Consider the following 17423-nt stretch of genomic DNA (forward strand, 5'->3'; position numbering starts at 1 on the left):
AGACTGAGAGCCGTCACACCAGTACAACGTGCTACAGAGGTTAGGTACACTCTATAGTGCGGTAGGATTCAGGTGTGATAGGGCTACAGAAGCAAGCGTGGTGACAAACGTGCTTGAACCGTTCCATCATGGGCAGCGCAGTCTCGCCCCACTGGATACAGTAAGCGCATGTCTACAAGTCTTAGTAGTGGGAGGAGCAACAAACCAGCAACAGGCAAACAGTGCAGACCTGCCCGTTGCTTCTGACCTGGGACAGCAGTGAACAGAGCATGTTATTTGCAATTTGAGTGTGTCCAGCTTCGCTGGTGTTGATCCTGGTCGGTAGCTCTTCAAGTACATGAGCTGAACGCGGATGCGATATGCTCCCCTGACGCACCGTACGGCGTTTCTACGCCAGTCGCTGCCGAAGTCCAAAGGCAACAGTTGAAGCAACTTCTCTGGAGGAGTTTTCGTGTCTGTGCGCTGCAGGCTCCGTCTTGCTTCAATCGGCATCCTGCTGCTTGGTTGCGGCAGCGCGATCGCACGGAAGTCTACTTTGCAGAACAGAGGTTCCACTCCCTCAGTGATGGCAGCCACTCGCCAGTACTACCATTTCAGATCCAATTGGTGTCAGTGTTCTGTATCGGTGCATGACGACAACATCAAGGCGCTAGCTCTTGGCTTGGACACAAGTGTAGTATCACGGCTCGGGCCATGGCAGTCACTGCGTCAGAGCCCATGACATCCATGGTAGGGAGCATCCTGTTGTCGTTGAAGCACGATAACCAATTCACTGACTTCACGTGCTAAAACGAAGTCAGCCATAGGTAGGCAGACAAGTATCATGAGCTACACCCCGCAGGCTGCCGATAGTCCCGGGAAACGAGTTGGCGGCACGAGTTGGTGCTAGAGTAGCTGCCCTGTGTTCTGATTCCCCCCCCAAGCAGTTGAGTGAGGCAAACGGTCGTAAAGACGCTACTCTTGGGCAGTCGTTCGACTCTGACCGCCAAACCATTCCCGCTCTCCCGCCCGCCCCCCTCCCCAACTCCTCCGCGGCTTGACTACGCGATCCAGGACTGTCACATAAACTTGCGTGTTTGCCGCACACGAGAATACTGTCGTGCAAGCAGCATGACGTTTGGTCAGCGGGGGGCGTGCCGCAGGCCGGTCAATGGGGAGGAAGTACCGTCTCGGGTGGGTTAGACACACACGTACTCGCGACCCGCCTGCTGTACGGGGCTGAAACGACGTTGAAACACGAAGAGTTCCGCATCGCCACATTAGCCTTGAGTTAGTATCGCTGTGTACTACTTTCGACCTACAGGGCCGCGGAAATATGACAAAGCTGAGTTCTGTTGTTCTCTAGTCGCGTACTGCGAAGTGCCGTGGAATCCCCCGCCAGCCCAAGCTGCGCACGTGTGGTATGTCTGAGCACTGCGCGACTCCTGTTTGGCTTTTCGGTACTTTTTTCTCGTAGCCGTTCCATGGAGCACTGTATGTCGCTTCTTCCTAGACTCTAGACCATCCTCGCGGCGCCCGTTTACATTTAACGTGAACTCCTGTGGTGTATCAGCAGGGCAGGAGCTATCAATGTGTAGTCGCGAACGCGCGAGGCAGTTCGTGTGTATACGGGTACGCGGATCTGTGTCGCATTTAGTGTTCGACTCTTTTCGCCTCTTGGATGGAGAACGGCAGTGGTAGAGTGGCGCGTAAGGAGACCTCTACTCAGTGCATGAACAGAAGTTGCAAGCTCCTGAGGTATTCCCAATTGCTGTACTCATCTCAGTCGACTTTTCGACAGAGAACTGCCGGGCTCATCGACGAAAAAGCGAACAAGCTGGGAGCACCCTTGCAAACGAGAAAGCGTGTGTCTATATTCCGCGGCTGCAGGTCTTTCCGGTATCCATCAGATTTGTTTTTTACCGCGGGTCGTTGAGTTCCACGTCGAGGATGTCCGCTGCTTATCGAGAAGGCACACCGAAGGACAAGCGAGAAGCGACTTTCCGAAGGACAAGGGAGAAGCGACTTTTGACTGCGCAACGGAAATTGCATAGTTTCGCGGAATCGAGGCTGTTTTTCCAGTTCCGCGTGCCCCAGCGTTTACCGAAGTGCCTGAGCGTCCGCCTAAAAATCAAAGGGCGGGTCGTTAGGCGCGGGGGGAGGGTTCGAGAATCAGTTCTGAATCTCAGCGTGGCGCGGGTGCTGTTTCCTTGTCGCAACACACCATTTTGGACGAAGTGACCCTCTTCTGTTCGTACTTGGCCACGTAGCGGACCGGAAGCACTCATTTTCGAGAGGCCTCTCTTCCTGAAGCCGGGTTTTTTTCAGCCTCTCGTGCCCCGTTCCCCCAAAACCACCCCTCTCTCCTCTAGTTGTGTCGTGGTTCCCCTCTTGCACATCCTTCCAAGCTCCAGTTTGGTCGGTTCCAGGGCCTGCATTCTGGTTTTCGTGCACGCTCCGCTTCCTTTTGAGCTCGCATGCTGGCGAGAGGGCTCCGCGGTGCCCGTCTTCTGTGCCTGTGAGCGCACCTCTTGGGGCGCGCTGGCCCGGGCTGTAGCTCCACGCTTCCGCTCTCAGTGTCTCGCTGTCGAGTGCCTCACTCTCTGACGTCTCGTCATGGCACCGCCCGCCGGCACGTCTTCCCAGAACACTGCGTCGAAAGGCGGCGCGGGCGAGTCCTCTCGCGCGTCGCGCGCCCGCCACTCACGGCACCGGCATCGCGGGAGGAACGGCGCCGCACGCCGCGCGATTCCACCAGCTGGGCACGAGTCCTCTTCGTCCAGACTCTCGGTTTCTTCAGACGGAGCGTCCTCCTCGCACGAAGTGCTGCACGCGCCCCCTACGGTGGTCAGCGCGAACCCGTCGAGTGTAGGTACACCGGCCCGCGCGGCGGAGATGCCGCACGCTCTCGACGCTGCTGCGCGACCCGCTCAGTCTGCGCCTGCGGCTGCCTCGACACGGCGCTCTGGAGACAGACAGTGGCGGCGGAGGTCGAGCGACGCACACGCGCAAGTTCGGGAGGGTGCGCGACCGACTCTGGATGAAGCGGTTCGTGGCGCGATGGCTGCCGTGGCGGGGAACAGCGAGCCTCAGGGGCGTGGCAAGCCTGCAGAGGCGGTGCGTGCAGATGTAGCACCGGCTGCCGCCCAGGCTGCACCAGAAGCAGTCGACGAGGCTGTTCAACGGGAGTGCACACAGACACGCGGGGAAACTGGCGTGTTACCAGAGGCACAGCCTGCGTTCCAAGGCTCTCCTGAGAAGACCAACACTTCGCTTCGCGAGGCTAGCTCCGCCGCCACGGGGACTGGGACCTCTACGTGGCCTCTGTCCTCTGCCTTGGCATCTGCGAACGACTCGCTGATTCTCGAGTCACACATCGCCACGCACTCATCAGCTCTGTCATTCGCGTCGCCTGTATGTACACCGGAGCCCGAGGCGGCGGCGTTCGCCGCGGAGGCTCCGGGTGCTGAGCCTCGCTCTCTCGAATCGCAGCCCGTGGCGGACCCAAGGAAAAACCCCGCAAGCGACCTTTCAGTCGGTCTGCAAGCCAACGAGAAGACCTTATCTTCGGCAGCCTTTTCTATGCCGCCTCCCAATTCTCCTCCCGGGGCGCCGTCGGCTGAGTCTCGGGGGGACGAGGTGAATGGCGCGACTTGTTCGTTCCCCTCGGAAGAGTCCTCCTCCTTCGCCAGCATCGCCTCGTCGTTGCCTCCTGCGCCCCCGCAGGCGTCTCGTCGCGCAGCGCGCCCCAAGACGCGGCTGCCGCCGCGGCGGGCGAAGCCGCTGTTCCGCTGACTGAGCCCGCGTCGCCGTCGGCCGCGTTTTCGTCTCGCGTGCCTTCCGGGGGGACGCTCTCGCGCACGGCGTCGCTGGCGGGCGCGCTGGCGCCGAGCGCGTACTGCGACGCGCTCGCTGCGACTCCGCCTGCGCCGCTGGCTTTCTGGCCGTCGCTGCGGCTCGGTCGCCTGGCGAACGGGCTCGAGTATCGCGTGCTGCAGCACTCGTTCCCTGCGCACAAGATCGCGGCGCATTTGGTGGTGCAGGCGGGCAGCGTCCACGAGGAGGAGCAGGAGCAGGGCTTGGCGCATCTGCTGGAGCACTGCGTCTTCCAGGGCACGCAGAAGTTCCCCTCGGCGGCCCGCGTGCGGCGCGAGCTCGGCGCACTCGGCATGTCCTTCGGCGGCGACTTGAACGCCTACACTGACTTTCACCACACCGCCTACACGCTCTACAGCCCCGTGGACACGCCGACAGTCCTCGCAGAGGCGTGCGGCGGCGGCGGCGAGGGCTCAGATGAGGCAGGGGGGGCGGACGAAGGGGGGGGGCAGGGGCGGCGGCGGACGGCCAGCCAGCCAGCAACCTCGAGCGCTGCCTCGTGCTTCTCCGCGAGCTCGTCTTCGCGCCGCTCCTCGAGGGCGGCGAGCCCCTCGAGGCCGAGCGCCACGCCGTGCTCAGCGAAGAACAACTCAGACACTCTGTGCAGTACCGCGTCGAGAAGAGAATGTACCAACACCTCCACGGAGGAAACCGCCTCGCCAGACGCTTCCCCATCGGCCTCACCGAACAAGTGAAAAAGTTCACCGCCGAGGACCTCCGTAAGTCAAGAAAACCCGCCGCCGCGAGTCGAGACGCACGCGTGCGCGGAAGCCTCGTGGGAGAAGGCGAGGAGAGAGGCGCGAGGGTTCAGGGCGGGAGGGGGGGAAGCGGGTCGTGTAGCTCGCCTTCGCGCGTCGAGTTCTCTCGTTTCTGCGAGGCACATGCGACGCTTCAGTGTGTCTGGCAGTTTCCACGGACGCGTCGGATGGAACTGGTCGTCTCTGGACTCCCTTTCAGTTTTTTTTTTTTTTGCGTGCTCTAGCTGTTTTGACCGGGGCGGACGCGCACGCAAGCGACTGGATTCCTTCCAGCTCGCTCCGCGCAGGCGCGTCGTTTTCAGGTCTCCTGTCTCCTGACCCCGCGTGCCTGTCTCTGCCTGTCGCTGTGCCGCTGTGCGCGTGCTGCGGCCGGGTGCAGGCTGTCGGGTTGTGCATGGGGCGTCTCTGTAGCGGGCTGTGGGGCGTATCTCTGCGCGTCTTTCGTTCGCTGGCGCCCGTCCGCGTATCTCGCGACGCGTTTTCCGCTTGTTTTGTCAGGGCGTTTCAAGCTTCGCTGGTACCGCCCGGCTAACGCGGTGCTGGTGGTGGTCGCGGACCAAGACGCGGACTTGATGATCGAGCTCGCGGAGAGGATCTTCGCCCCCGTCCCCATCGACGGCGTGATGGGGCGAGCCGAGACCGGGGAACCGGAGCCAGGCGCCGCAGGCGCGCCAGCGGACGAAGCCGCGGCAGAAGCGAGCGAAGGGCAGCCGGCGCAGCTCGCCGCGCCTGACGCGGTCACGCGCTTCGTTCACGGAGACAGTTGCGGCGACGACGCGGTCGCGTGGGCGATTGCAGGCTCGCAGCTCGCGAAACCAGGTAAGAGAGAGAGGTCACACACGTCTCGCGAGGAGGCGAAGAGGAGCATCCGACTGAGACGCACGCAGAGCTGGAGTAGACGCCGGCTGGAGGCGCGCCTGGCAAAGAGACAGTCGCGCAGCCGAAGAGCAGGGATGTGTGGGCACATGAGCTACGCGAGAGGGCGAGGAACGACAACGCGGCGACTTCTTAGTCGAGGGAGGCTGCCTTCTCCTCAGGTTCTCTTTTCTGTTGCCTCAGGGTCATCCACACGCTTCTCACGGGATTCGTTTTAGTTTTTCTCGTCGTCGAACTTTTTTTTCTCTTTCTCTTCCGGGGTTGGGCGTTTCTTCTTCGCGCGGTTCGCGTCAACGTCGTCTCTCGCTTGCGGTCTTCGCGCCTCGTTGCCACTGCCTGTTTTTTTTCTTTTTTCGCGATTTTCGACTTCCGCGCAGGAGGTGCGTTGCTGCCCCGTCACCCGGACGCGTACCGCGCGCCTGCGCCGCGAGAGGCGCTCTTTCAGCATCCGCTTCTGAAGGGCTTTGTCGTCGTCATCGCCGGCAAAGAGGAGCTCTCGCCACTGCGCACCACGCGGAACCTCTTCACGACCCTCGTCGACTCATGCATCTCCTGCGTACGTCTGACACGCCGCCAAGACGAGACAGCTTTCTGAACAGGCGTTGTTTCCGCGTCCGCACCTCCGTGGTGTGGCGCAGACTCGAGGATGCCCCTAGCGTATCTGCAGCTCTGCTTCAGGGTCCCACGTCTAGCCGGAATGTAGATACGGTCTTCCTGTCTACATTTCGTGTCACCTCCATCGCGGCTCAGCGATTCATTCATTCCGCGCGGCCGGCTTTGTCTTAGGGTTCGCTGGAGTCTCTGAGTCGTCTCTTTGCGGTGTGGCGGTATTTCCAGATCTTCCACACGCGGATTAACGACTTGGAGCTCTCGCGCCGGGAGCCGCTGTACCTCTCCGCGTCGTGGAGCTACTCGAACAGCACGCGCGAGAACTGCGGCTGGAATGTTCTGACGGTCGCGGCGGCGAGTCTCAAAACGTGGCCTGCGGCCGTCCAGGAAGCGATTGAACAGATATCCGCGCTCTGCCAAGTCGGCGTCGAGAAATTCGAGCTGAACTGGGTGCTCCAGAGTCTACGCAAAAACTATAGGTCGGCGAAAGCGCCAACACAGTGGCCCCCCACCACCGAGGGTTTAGGGTTTGGTGGGCGTGTAAGACTCGGCGGTCGCCGCCACTCCGGCGCAGGAAGGGGTGAAGGAGGGGATGGAGACAGGAGACACACTGTTCACTACGGGAATGGAGGCATCGTGGGGATGCGCTGCCTCGGCGGCCTGTCGATTTCCGTGTTCAACGCATGCATCGGTTCGTACGTTGTGTGTCATTATTGATCGCGCATGTGTGAGTTGGTGCCGGCAGGACGTCTCACAGCTGCGTTTCCATTGAGAAACATCTCTGTGCGACTTTGAAGCAATCTCTGAGTGATCGTGGTGGCCCGTCCGTGCTTCGGTGCTCGGTGGAGATCTGTGTCCGCCGTTGCCTGCACTCGCTCGGGGCGCCCTGGTGTGTCGCGACGCTTTTTTTGAGCGGTTTCCGCGTGCCTGCTTCAGTCAGGCAGCGGTTTGTGCCCTGTGGCTCTGTTTGGTTGTTCACAGAGACAGCATGGCGCAGCAGGATTGCCAGGAGGCGGAATCGGTGCTCGAGGAGATCGTCGAGACTCTGACGACGGGATGCATCATGAGCTCACGAAAACAGGAGTACGAGGCCTTCGATCAACTCGCCGATAAAATCACCCCGGAGGTCATTCGCGCGCGCTGCCGAGAGGTCCGTCTCGCTTCAAAGAGAAGAAAACAAATGTTTCTTTCTTCAGTTTTCCATGCGCACCAATCGATACAAGAGAGAGCTGATTTCATTCTGAGAGTGTATTTGTCGTCTCCCCCGTGCATCCGTGGCGCTGTTTGCAGCGTGACTATTGTTCGTTTTGGTGATGTTCTCGAAAGTGTGGAGCTGAATGCCTCGCGGACGTCCCTCTCCCGCTGGCGCGTGCTGCATCGTCTACAGGTCTTTCGTTTCGGTTCCGTTGTTTTTCCGCTCAAGCGTGTGAGGCTCGTCCGCGGAGATCCTTTGCCGCGTCTCTGCTGTGGCATCTCGGCGGAAGCGCGTGCCCTTCCGGCGCGGTCTGTTACGTTCGCGTCGAGACTCGGGGTGACGCGGCTTCGCGTTGCATGTCTCTTGCTCTGTCTCCCTCTGCCTCGATGTCTGGGAACTGGCGCGCAGGTGTTCTACCACATCACACACTTCTTCGAGGACTACGAAGGCTCGAAGGAGACTCCGCGCGCCTCACTGTTCATTTACGGCCCGACGCATGAGCCGCTGGACGAAGACCTCTCTCTGCGCTTCCTCAGTTCGTCCTCGCTGCAGGCGCCGCCGCCGCTCCTCGCGCACCGAGGCAGTATCGGAAGCAGTGACCATATTCCGCAGGGATCGTAAGCGAGAAGAAGATGCGAGAGATTCGAGTGGCTGCTGAAGGGGCAGGTGGGGCGAGTCCTCGCGCGGGAAGCGTTCGTCTGGAAGGCCGCCTCGCGCGCCGGAGAGTGCCGCGGGTCCCGCCTGTCGGCGCTCGTGTGCCGCGCGAATCGGACGAAGAAGGCTACTCAGGCGCCTTTTCTTTTTTTCGCTGCGCGGCTGTGCCCCTGGCGGCATGCAGAGCAAGCGAGTCTCTTTTTCTTCAATTTCCCCCGCTTTTTCTCAAATTTCACTCTTTTTCTGGCTTTTTTACTTGTTCTCGATTTCTCCCCCTTTTCTCGTTTTCTCCATTTTTAACCCCTTTCTCGGGTTTTTCCTTCTCAGCTCGCCGATGGGGCGCAACAGACCGAGTCGCAGTCCGTCGCACTCGACTTCTTTTCTGGTTATGGCCGCGGCGGATGAGGTCGAGAAGGGAGAGGCGGAGGCCACCGCGCTTCGTGCGGAGGCAAAGGCGAGCGAGTCCGCGGAGGCAGGCTCCGCCGAGCGGCTGCAGAAGGAGGCGCACGCGCCTGCATTCCTCGTGACCGTTGAAGAAGTTGAGGAGACCATTCGGCGCGGGCTGCGCAAGAAAGCTGAGCAAGTTTCGTTCAACCTGCCCGACTCGCTGCTCGACAGCGAGGAATTCGGTAAATCTCCTCCGCGACGCTTGGCGCAGAGACATGCCTCTGAAATATTTCACATACATATATATATGCATATATATGTGTGCAGCGAGAGACGAGTGATGCGTGCGTAGACGTACGTTGCGCGTCGACTCTGGCTGAGTCTGTCGGTGTGTTGCTTCGAGGAAACGCAGTCCGGCGCTGCCTTTCTTCTCGCTCTGCGTACATATATTCTGAGTGCATGGTTCCTCTCGATCGCGGCATGTGTGCGAATGTAGTAGGTGTGCGCGCCGTAGACTGCCCCACCTCAATATATATAAATATATATATGTTAATATATATATTTATTTGTTTCGGGGGTATGTAAGTGCTTGTTGGGAACTTGAGATTCGGCGCGCTGGCATGCGAGCTTTGGTTTCTTCTTCAGAGGCGCATTTGGCTGCGCATCCGCCGGCGTTCATCCCCCCGTTGACTGAGAATCGCCTCAAACGCCACGGGCCGTCGCGCGCAGAGGTGTTGCGCGTCTTCTCGCTCTCCGAAGGATATCACGACGAGGCGACCGGCATCCACTTCTGGCGCTTCCAGAACGGTGCAGCCGTGAACGCGAAGGAAACGAACTTCGAGCCCAGTCGGTAGGCGCCGAAGACGCCCGCAAGGACGCTCCGCCTCATGCGAATCGCGTCGTCGAGGGGCGGGTCTGCGGTATGCAGGCGGCCGAGATTTAGGCTCTTCGTGCTCGCCGCGTTCTTCGCGGCCGTGGCTGAGGAGACTCCAGTCTGTTTGTCTGTTTTCAGGTGTCAGGTGCGCCTCTTTTTCTACGGCGGCGAGTCGATGGCCAGCGGCGACGAGCGGCAGCTCCTCGACCTCGGCGTCCGCACTCTCATGGACGGCGGCGTCGCCGGTCACCCCCAGAAGAGCGTCGACAAACTCTGCGCGATTTGGGGAATATACTTATCTTCGCAAGTGGAACCAGAGGTGAGTCCTTTTAAAGTGCGACCTCGGCCTTCCTGGCCTCGCAGTGTATGCGTTATACATATACATATATATATATATATATATATTCGTGTATGCGTATGCACATATGAAAATGTATATGTATAGACATATGTATATGTATTTGAGCGTCTGCATGTTGGTAGAGTGAGTGAATGAGCGGAACCGAGGGCGCTCCCCTCGTGGTCTGGCGTGTGCGTTTGTTTCACAGGTTGTTTTTCATTTTTTGTTTTTCAGGGCGTGACAGTGAACGTATCTTTTGACACCGGCCAGGAGGAAGTCCTTGAGCGCGTCTTCGAGTTGCTGCATTGCTACCTGGAGTATCCGCTGTGGAGTGAAGACGTCTTCGAGCGGCAAAAACAGTTTATGAAAACGAGCTACGAGGTAAAGCAAAGAAGCCTGCAATAACCTCTTTACCTGCATGCATATATATATATATATATATATATATGTATATACGTACAGAAACGTATGCCTGTGCACGCACCTCTATCTATGCGTGCCTACATGGTTGGATATATGTGCATGTGTATGCAGACGCCTCTAAAATCGCGCAGGCGTGTATCTTTGTCTCTCCGTGTGTTTGCGTCTCGTTCCTTTCAGATGTCTCTGTCGAATCTCGACTTTCTGTCTTCCGTCGCGCTGACCTACCAGCTGTATCCCCACGATCGCCGCTGGGTGCCCGCGAGCTCCGCGCAGCTGCAGACCTACACACTCGAGCAGGCGCGCGCCGCAGTCGAGAGGCAAACGCAGGTAAAGGAATTAGAACAAAGCAGGGGCTCTTAAGAGAGCGAGGCCGGCACGCGCACGTCCGCTGTTACGCGCGTCTGCCGCGGATGTGTCTCGATTTTTCGCTGCAGCCGCACCTGCTGGAGGTCTCAGTCGTCGGCGAGTTCAAGCCGGAAGAGCTGAAGCTCGTGGCCGCGAGATACATCGGTAAGTCACGGGTCTGCAATCGAAGAACACTAGAGGCGGGGTGAAGGCCGCATGGACGGAGGAACTTGAGAAGTTCGAAGGACAGACACAGCTGAAAAGTCTACGAGGCGAGCGAGCGGGGGAAGTCGCACGTCCCAGGCCAATACACCGGACGGGGAAAAGAGGGGAGCGACAAGCGACACGGAGAAGCGCGGAGAAGAAACAGAGTGACAATTGTCTGCAAAATGAGTCGTCTCTGTCGACCAGCGCGGTGCTGCTATCGCTTGGCTCGGCAGAGGTGCGCTTTCAGGTAGTCTTCTCGCGCGTGTGGGTTCGCAGTTCATTTCTTCTCCGCGGAGTGCGTCTCGGTTTCTTGCAGGAAGTCTGCGCGAGCGCCTCCCGATCACTTCGCCGATTCGTCAGAAGATCGACGAAGAGGGCGTTGTCGAGGGGATCGTTCCGATTGAGGCGTTCTCAAAGACGAAATTCATCGCGCCGTTTCTTGAGGAAAAGCAGCAAACAGAGAGGTGCTCGGTGACTGTCGCGCTGCCCGGCTTCGGCCGCTACGAGTTCAGCCGCCACGGGAACCAGGCGAGCTTTAAGGAGAGCCCGAGCTACAGGTAAAATACGAGTAAATCAAAAGAAAAGGTAAAAGAGAGGAGATGCAAGAGGGGGCGGCCGCCGGCGTCGTCTGCCTGCTTTCGCCGCGCACCTTGCGCGCGGAGGTCCTGCGCGGCGCCAGCGAAGACATAAAGTGCGGAAATCCCAGAAAGAGGGAAATGCTGGACGCCCTTTATTTGACTCTGCTGGCTCCAGCCAGGGACGGGGATAGCGCGAGCGCCGGCGCATCCGCCGCAGCTAGACCTGAGCAGACCAACGGAGGCTGAAGAGAGAGGCTTTTGGCTCGCGAATCGAGAAATAATGGCGCGGGATAGAGAGAAAGACACACACACAGACACCCATAGACATGCTATACAGGTTTTGGAGACGTCCTGGTCGGGTCGCGCTCCTTTCGCCTTCGAAACAACCAGGCGATTCAGATCCGCGGCGGCGCTCTGCAGAGCCTCGGAATTCTCTTTTCGAGCCGAAAGGAATTCCCTGCGGCTGCCTGAGAGTGAGATCTTGTAGAGTGTGTTGACTCTCGCTTGTGTTTTGTACCGTCCCGACGTGCCCTGATTTCTTTTTCTTTTCCGCAGATTCCGCGTCTGGCGCTTCATCGAGGAAATCATCAACGACAGACTCCACAAGTAGGCTCGGCGGGGCTGGTGTGGTGTGGTTAGTAGTGAAGTTCTTCGGGTTCGCTTCACTGGGAGATTTTCGATAAAACTCCCTGTGAGACACTCTATGCGGCACCGGGGATGTGTGTTTTCTTTCGCGGTTCTCACCGTTTGACGGTTGATTTCTCGCCCATGCAGCAATTCGAGAGTGCTGTGCGCCTCCCAGCTCGGAGATCGCTTCGCTTTTGCGTGTTTTTCCTCCTTTCCTTTGCCTGTGTATCCTCTCGTCTCTCGTCTGTGTGTCGCGCTCTTCCGGCGGTTCCTCTCGTTTTCGGTGTCTGTTTCGGCGGGCGCAGCTTCGCGGTTTTCCGCTCTTCGTTTTCTCGCGTTTTGTTTTCTTGCTTGAAAGCACGTGTCCATCGTCGCCCGCATCGCCGAAGCTCGATGGCGAACGATAGTCCCTCTTATGCTGTCTTTCCCGCTGTCTCAATTGTTTGTTTGCTCTCTCGATTCGCTCGACCACGTTCTCTCTGCCTTCTTCTCTCGCGCGGGCAGCGGCACTGCCGCTGCGCCTGTGTGGCCCCACGGCGGGCACTTTCCAGCGGGGTGGTGCGGTCGTTTGTCGTGGTTTTTCTACCACTCGCGGTTTGTGTTTTCTGTTTTTTTCAGTGAAATGCGCGAGAAGCGGCAGCTGGGGTACTCCTTCTCGTGTCGGGCGGCGGCGCTCGAGTTCCAAGATAACGGTGTCCTTCTCTTCGGCGCGACACCACGGCCGGCGTACGCGGCGAAGGCCTGGGACGCGCTATGCGCAGTGATTCGCGAACTTGCGAGCTCGCGACCGCCAAGGAAAGACGAATTCCTCGCGGTAGGCGCCAGGAGACGAGAAGGGAACGGCAGGGGCGAAGCAATGCACAGACGCTGGAGGATCTGAGGCCTCTGCGTCCACACCACGCGAAGGACATGAGAGGGAAGAAGGGAAGGAGAGAGAGAACGGGCGGAGAGGCGTGAGGGCGGGGCCTGTGCGGCGAAGGAGAGGAGACACGCGCGGAAGACAAAGGCACAGGAGAAGGAAGAGATAGAGAAAATGGAGAAAGGAGACGAGCGAGAGTGCAGCGCAGCGCGATGCCGCCACGTGTGCGCGCCTGTTAAGTGAATATTCAGCAAATGTGTTTAGCGGTCACGTGGCTCTGCGAACGTTTCCAGTCGCCGCGAGTCTTGCGGGGGGATAGAAGAGCTTTCCGTTGCCGCTGCGTTTAAAAAAACAGAAACGTCTTTTTTCGCTTGGAGCTGCCCTCTCCCTTTTCGTCTATTTCACATTTGGCCCTGCTCCGTTTATGGGAACGTGCTGCAAGGCGATTCGTGGGTTTCAGTTCGTTGTGAGCTGCAGCGCTTTGGCGTTTAGTTTTTTCTTGCGTGTCTGTCGCAGGCGAAGCAAGTCGTGACAAGCGGCTTCAGCACCAGCTTCAAGACGAACGAATACTGGATGGTACGTTGCCTTTTTTCTTCTTTTCGCTGCGCAGTTCGACTGTTTTCTCTTCCCGTTCTTTTTCCTTTGTCTTCGTCTTGTCTTCCTTCGCGTACTCGGCTCTCCGTGTCGTTGTGAGCGTGTTGAGAATCGTTTGCTTTCTCCGCTGCCCGCTGAGTTAGCGGGTCGCTGGGGGTGGCTACCCTGCTCGAGATTGTGTTCTTTGTTTGTTTGCCTTCTCTTTCGATTTTCTCGATTCCCTAATTCTGTGGAGCCCTGGCTGCTCCTTGTCGTCCTCAGCGGAGGATGGAGCTCTAAAAGTGCTGTTTTCTGTTCTTCTCCTCCTCTCGGCGGCCCGAGCCTCTGTCCGCGAGTTATCATCTGCTTCCGCGCTTGTTTTTCTTCGTGGTTTTTTGCAGACGCTGCTGTTCAGCTTGCAGCTGCCGATGTCGCCTAAAGACCTCGACTCCATCAAAGGCATTCCAGAGTTTTACGAGGTTCGTTTGCGACACAAGTGAAAAAAATTGGAAGGAAAGGATCTCGCGCGAGAACAAGGAAGAGAACGACGGCGGGTTGCCTGCGCGGCGATACGCTAGCAGGGAGGGAGGCTTGCGAGCAGAGAGAACGAGAGACAGAGAGACGCCTTCGAAATTTCCCAAAAAATGTGGAAATTAAAATAAAAAATAGTCAGCGAGCGAGGCGCAGAAGGCGCAGCGCGATGGAAGGGGCAACAGCTCTTCCCAAGGGATCTCAGAATGGGTCTGAAGGAAGGAGAAAATATCCCGGTACAGCGATTTCGCGCGCGGCAGAGAGAGGAAAGGCAGCAGAGTGTAAATGGTATGCAATAACCAAACTCGTGTGTCATTCGCATCTCTTCTTCTCAGAGAGTGACGCTCGAAGACGTACACGAGGTCATGCGTGAGACTCTCTTCGCCACGCCGATGATTAGCTGCATCGCGATCTCGGGTAAGCACAGGAAAGTGTTGTCGATCCGTGGGGCCAGTGAAGAAGGAAAGGGCTTCTTGCGACGCACGCTCTGAGTTTTTTCGTTCGGACTCCAATCCTATTTTTGGGAGCTGGCTTTGTTTGCCGTCAGGCTAGGAGGCAGTTTCATTCGTCATCTCTCTCGGGCAGCCGTTCTTATGCCATGTTCAGCGTCTGCGTCAGGGAAACCACGCGCGGCGTTTTTCTCTCACTCACTTGCGCCTCTGCGTCGCCTCGGAGTTTGTTCGAATCAGAATTCTGTGTCTCGCTCACCGTGCGGGGCGTTTTGTTTTCTTCTCTGCTTCAGGACCGAAGGAGATCAAAGGTCTCTTGTCGCGAGTTGAACAGGCTGTAGAGGAAAAACTCGGCCGCCAGGTGCTTCATCTGGCTGGTGCACCAGTGCGTTTTCCTGTGAGAACTGCCACAAAGGCGGCCGCGCAATTCACACAAGAATTTCAGTACCCTCCTGATGAGACGCTTGTTAACACGATGCAGGGTGTTTTAGCTGTCTTTATACGTTTCGTTTTTTGCTATATATATATATATATATATATATATGCACATGTATGTGTATACGTAGACGTACATAAGTGTATATTTATATGTACATGTATACATGTGCGCGTCAGCAATTTGTACGTACGTAGACCTTGGGTAGCATATAGGCTCAGCTAGACAAAGCAAAAGATGTGTGTGCGCAGCTGGGCTCTGCGGCAGAGACTTCCGCCTAGTCAGTCGCGCATTTGGATCGTCCAAGGGGGCCTGCAGCCGCTGCAGGCTTGCGACAAGCGCCTTTCTTCTTTTTTCTCTGCGCGTGAAACGCGACTTCCTTGCCTCCGCTCGCGATCTTTTCTGCGTGTAGAGCCCTGCGGTGGCACTGTCCGATCTCTCGGCGAAGGAGAGATGCACATAGTTTTTTACTTCTTTTTTGTTTGCAGTGGCACGCAACACCAGAGTGGCCTGAGGACCTGCCTGTCGACGAGGAGTGGGAGCAGATTTCCAGGTACGAAACCGTTTCGCGTCGTCGTAGGTCTACGCGTCGCGTGCGCATGTAGCTGTCACGCAGAGGCGTCTGGCAGATCCGCTTGTATTCGTTTTTTCTGCGTCTCTCTTTGTTTCGCTCGCTTCGCAGGCGCGCTGTGCTCTCGCGCGCAAGCTCCTTCGCCTCCTCGCGGTCTTCGTTCTCGCTGTCACGTTTTCTCAAGAAGAAGGAGACGTGGATGATCCTAGGCACTGCAGTAGCGACCGGAGTGCTGCTGTGGCTGCTCTCCTCGAAGAGACGATAAACGGCATGGGCGGAGTCTGGCAAAGAGAAGGCCGCACAGGTCGCGAAGAAAAATTGCAGTGGAGCTCCGCAGCAGGCGCGTGTTGAGAGGCTGGCGCGCGCAGGTTCCTGCGAGGCAGGGCGACGTTGTCAGAGAGAGCAACAAGACGATCAAGCAAGAGATTAACAGGCTCACCAGGGAATGTGCGTTCGGATTTTGTGTGTCGTGCTGGAAGATGGGTTCGCTTTCGCACATGCAGGTCGCCGCCGCGTGGGGAGTTCATGCGCGTGTGCCTCTCCATTTTCGCAATTTTAGATTTCTGTCGAGTAGGTAGCCCTTCCGCTCTCGTGGCTCGCGAGCTTCGCTTCGCGTCCATGCCTCGAAGCTCAGCCGCTGAGAACGCTCTGAGAAAAAAGGAGCTCTAGCGTATCGGCAGCTACCTCCGGCGTTCGGCGTACTCAGCGATGAGTATCTGTGTTATTCCTCGGTCTTTTAAATTCCGTCTGGCTGCTCCTTCTTCCTGTCCCGGAAGCTGAGCTTCTTCTGTGGGGGTGTCGTCTGTGGCGCGCCGCGTTTTTGTTTCCGCTCGCGCGCGGGTTTTAACTCCTCACATGAACGCAGCACTTCGTTAGAAGCGAGATCCGAAGGCCTAGCGGCGAGTGTTGGGAGAAAAAGCGCCGTGGCTGCTGGAGCACGTAGTGCACGAGGCTTGGCACCCGCGATGAAACCCGCCTCCCGGGTCAGGCGCACCGAAGCTGTGCGTGGCTTGGGCGTCTCGCGAGTGCGGAGTGCGAAACAGCCAACAGCGAGAGGGGAAGTACGCTTCGAAGAAAAGGTATTTTAGCCAGGAAATTAGCGTCTAAAATATGTAACCGATGGTCTCAACTCAGATGCGTGTTCAGGGGTTCCATATCCACAACAGCTATCGCGATTAGGCGCCGGCGGTTCTCCACGCATAAAGGCAGACAAAAAGCATAGGGCATGTATGACACATTTCCACGTGATGAAAGACAGAGGCGGCTCAGTCAGGACGCTCAGAGAGAAGTCAAACTCGCTGCTGCCAGGTGACATGCCTCGCCTGCGCGTGCGGGAGCGCTGAGATTCGGATGTCCATAAACGAGTTACATACTAAATTATCTCCGCACCCATCGAAATTTTAGAAAATAAATAATTTCATTTAGAGTATATCTATTATATAGAGAACAAAATTTGATTTCAAAAATTGCTCAGCTAGCGCTGAAATGTATCCCTCTATCGGATGCGGAGAACCGCTTAGCAAAGATACAAAGACGCATCTGCTCTTCTGCAGCGCGGGCCTGCGGTTCCACGGGAGAAATGACGCTCGGGGCGTGTATAGAAATGTTCTTTTACAGATACATGTGTATATACATTAACACATATTTCCTGTATATATGTGTATATACATTAATACTAGATTTATTTGTGTAAATAAATATATGTGTGCGTGTAAGTAGGCCGTACCACCAGGGGAGCATTTCAAAGTTGATAGAGCTTTGTGAGAGAAGTTTTCTTAAGGAATTAGAAGAGGGAAGACATTTTCGGCTACATGCAGCGAGATTTTAAGAGAGACGCCGGTAGGTCGCCAAACCATCCATGCAAGGCGTTACTCAAATTACGCACGAGTACCGGGGTGCCTGCGCCTGCGGCCGCCAGCAGATCGAAAAGACGTCTTTTTTTCGCAGGCGGCACAGCTCCGGCTTCTGAACTCAGCGCGGACCAGCCGTCGCACGCACACGAAGTCGAAAGAGAAAGGCTGCTGCAGGCTGAGACACGGAAGGGAGGCTGGGTATAGGGTTTAGACCCTAAACGCAGCTGATTTGACGTGACCCGAGTTCCTACAGAGTTTCGAGATTTATCAGCTACCGGCGCGACGCAGTAGTCTTCGCGCAACCCAAAAACACATACAGCCGCTCGGTCGCTTCATCGGTTGGAAGCGCTGCCGACTCAGAATCGGTTCAACCTAGAACTGCAGCGACTCGGTGAATGTGTTACGGAACTGAAAGAAACCTTC

The 17423-nt window shown here is 57.3% G+C and overlaps 1 protein-coding gene across 1 annotated transcript; it reads left to right on the forward strand.

Moving 5' to 3' along the window:
- Nucleotides 1–2595: 2595 nt before the first annotated feature.
- Nucleotides 2596–15412, forward strand: BESB_037210 (uncharacterized protein; the record flags this gene model as incomplete). Its single annotated transcript, XM_029362307.1, has 22 exons — nucleotides 2596–3618; nucleotides 3672–4546; nucleotides 4993–5432; nucleotides 5867–6045; nucleotides 6327–6577; nucleotides 7080–7248; nucleotides 7702–7910; nucleotides 8275–8576; nucleotides 8980–9184; nucleotides 9347–9527; nucleotides 9783–9929; nucleotides 10149–10298; nucleotides 10406–10481; nucleotides 10840–11080; nucleotides 11657–11707; nucleotides 12347–12542; nucleotides 13104–13163; nucleotides 13562–13639; nucleotides 14027–14108; nucleotides 14434–14537; nucleotides 15065–15111; nucleotides 15259–15412. The coding sequence occupies 22 exons, from the start codon at nucleotides 2596–2598 to the stop codon at nucleotides 15410–15412; spliced, it is 5220 nt and encodes a 1739-aa protein (XP_029221272.1).
- Between the last annotated feature and the right edge of the window lie 2011 nt (nucleotides 15413–17423).

Source organism: Besnoitia besnoiti, chromosome II, assembly GCF_002563875.1.
Source record: "Besnoitia besnoiti strain Bb-Ger1 chromosome II, whole genome shotgun sequence".
Classification (NCBI taxonomy): domain Eukaryota; phylum Apicomplexa; class Conoidasida; order Eucoccidiorida; family Sarcocystidae; genus Besnoitia; species Besnoitia besnoiti.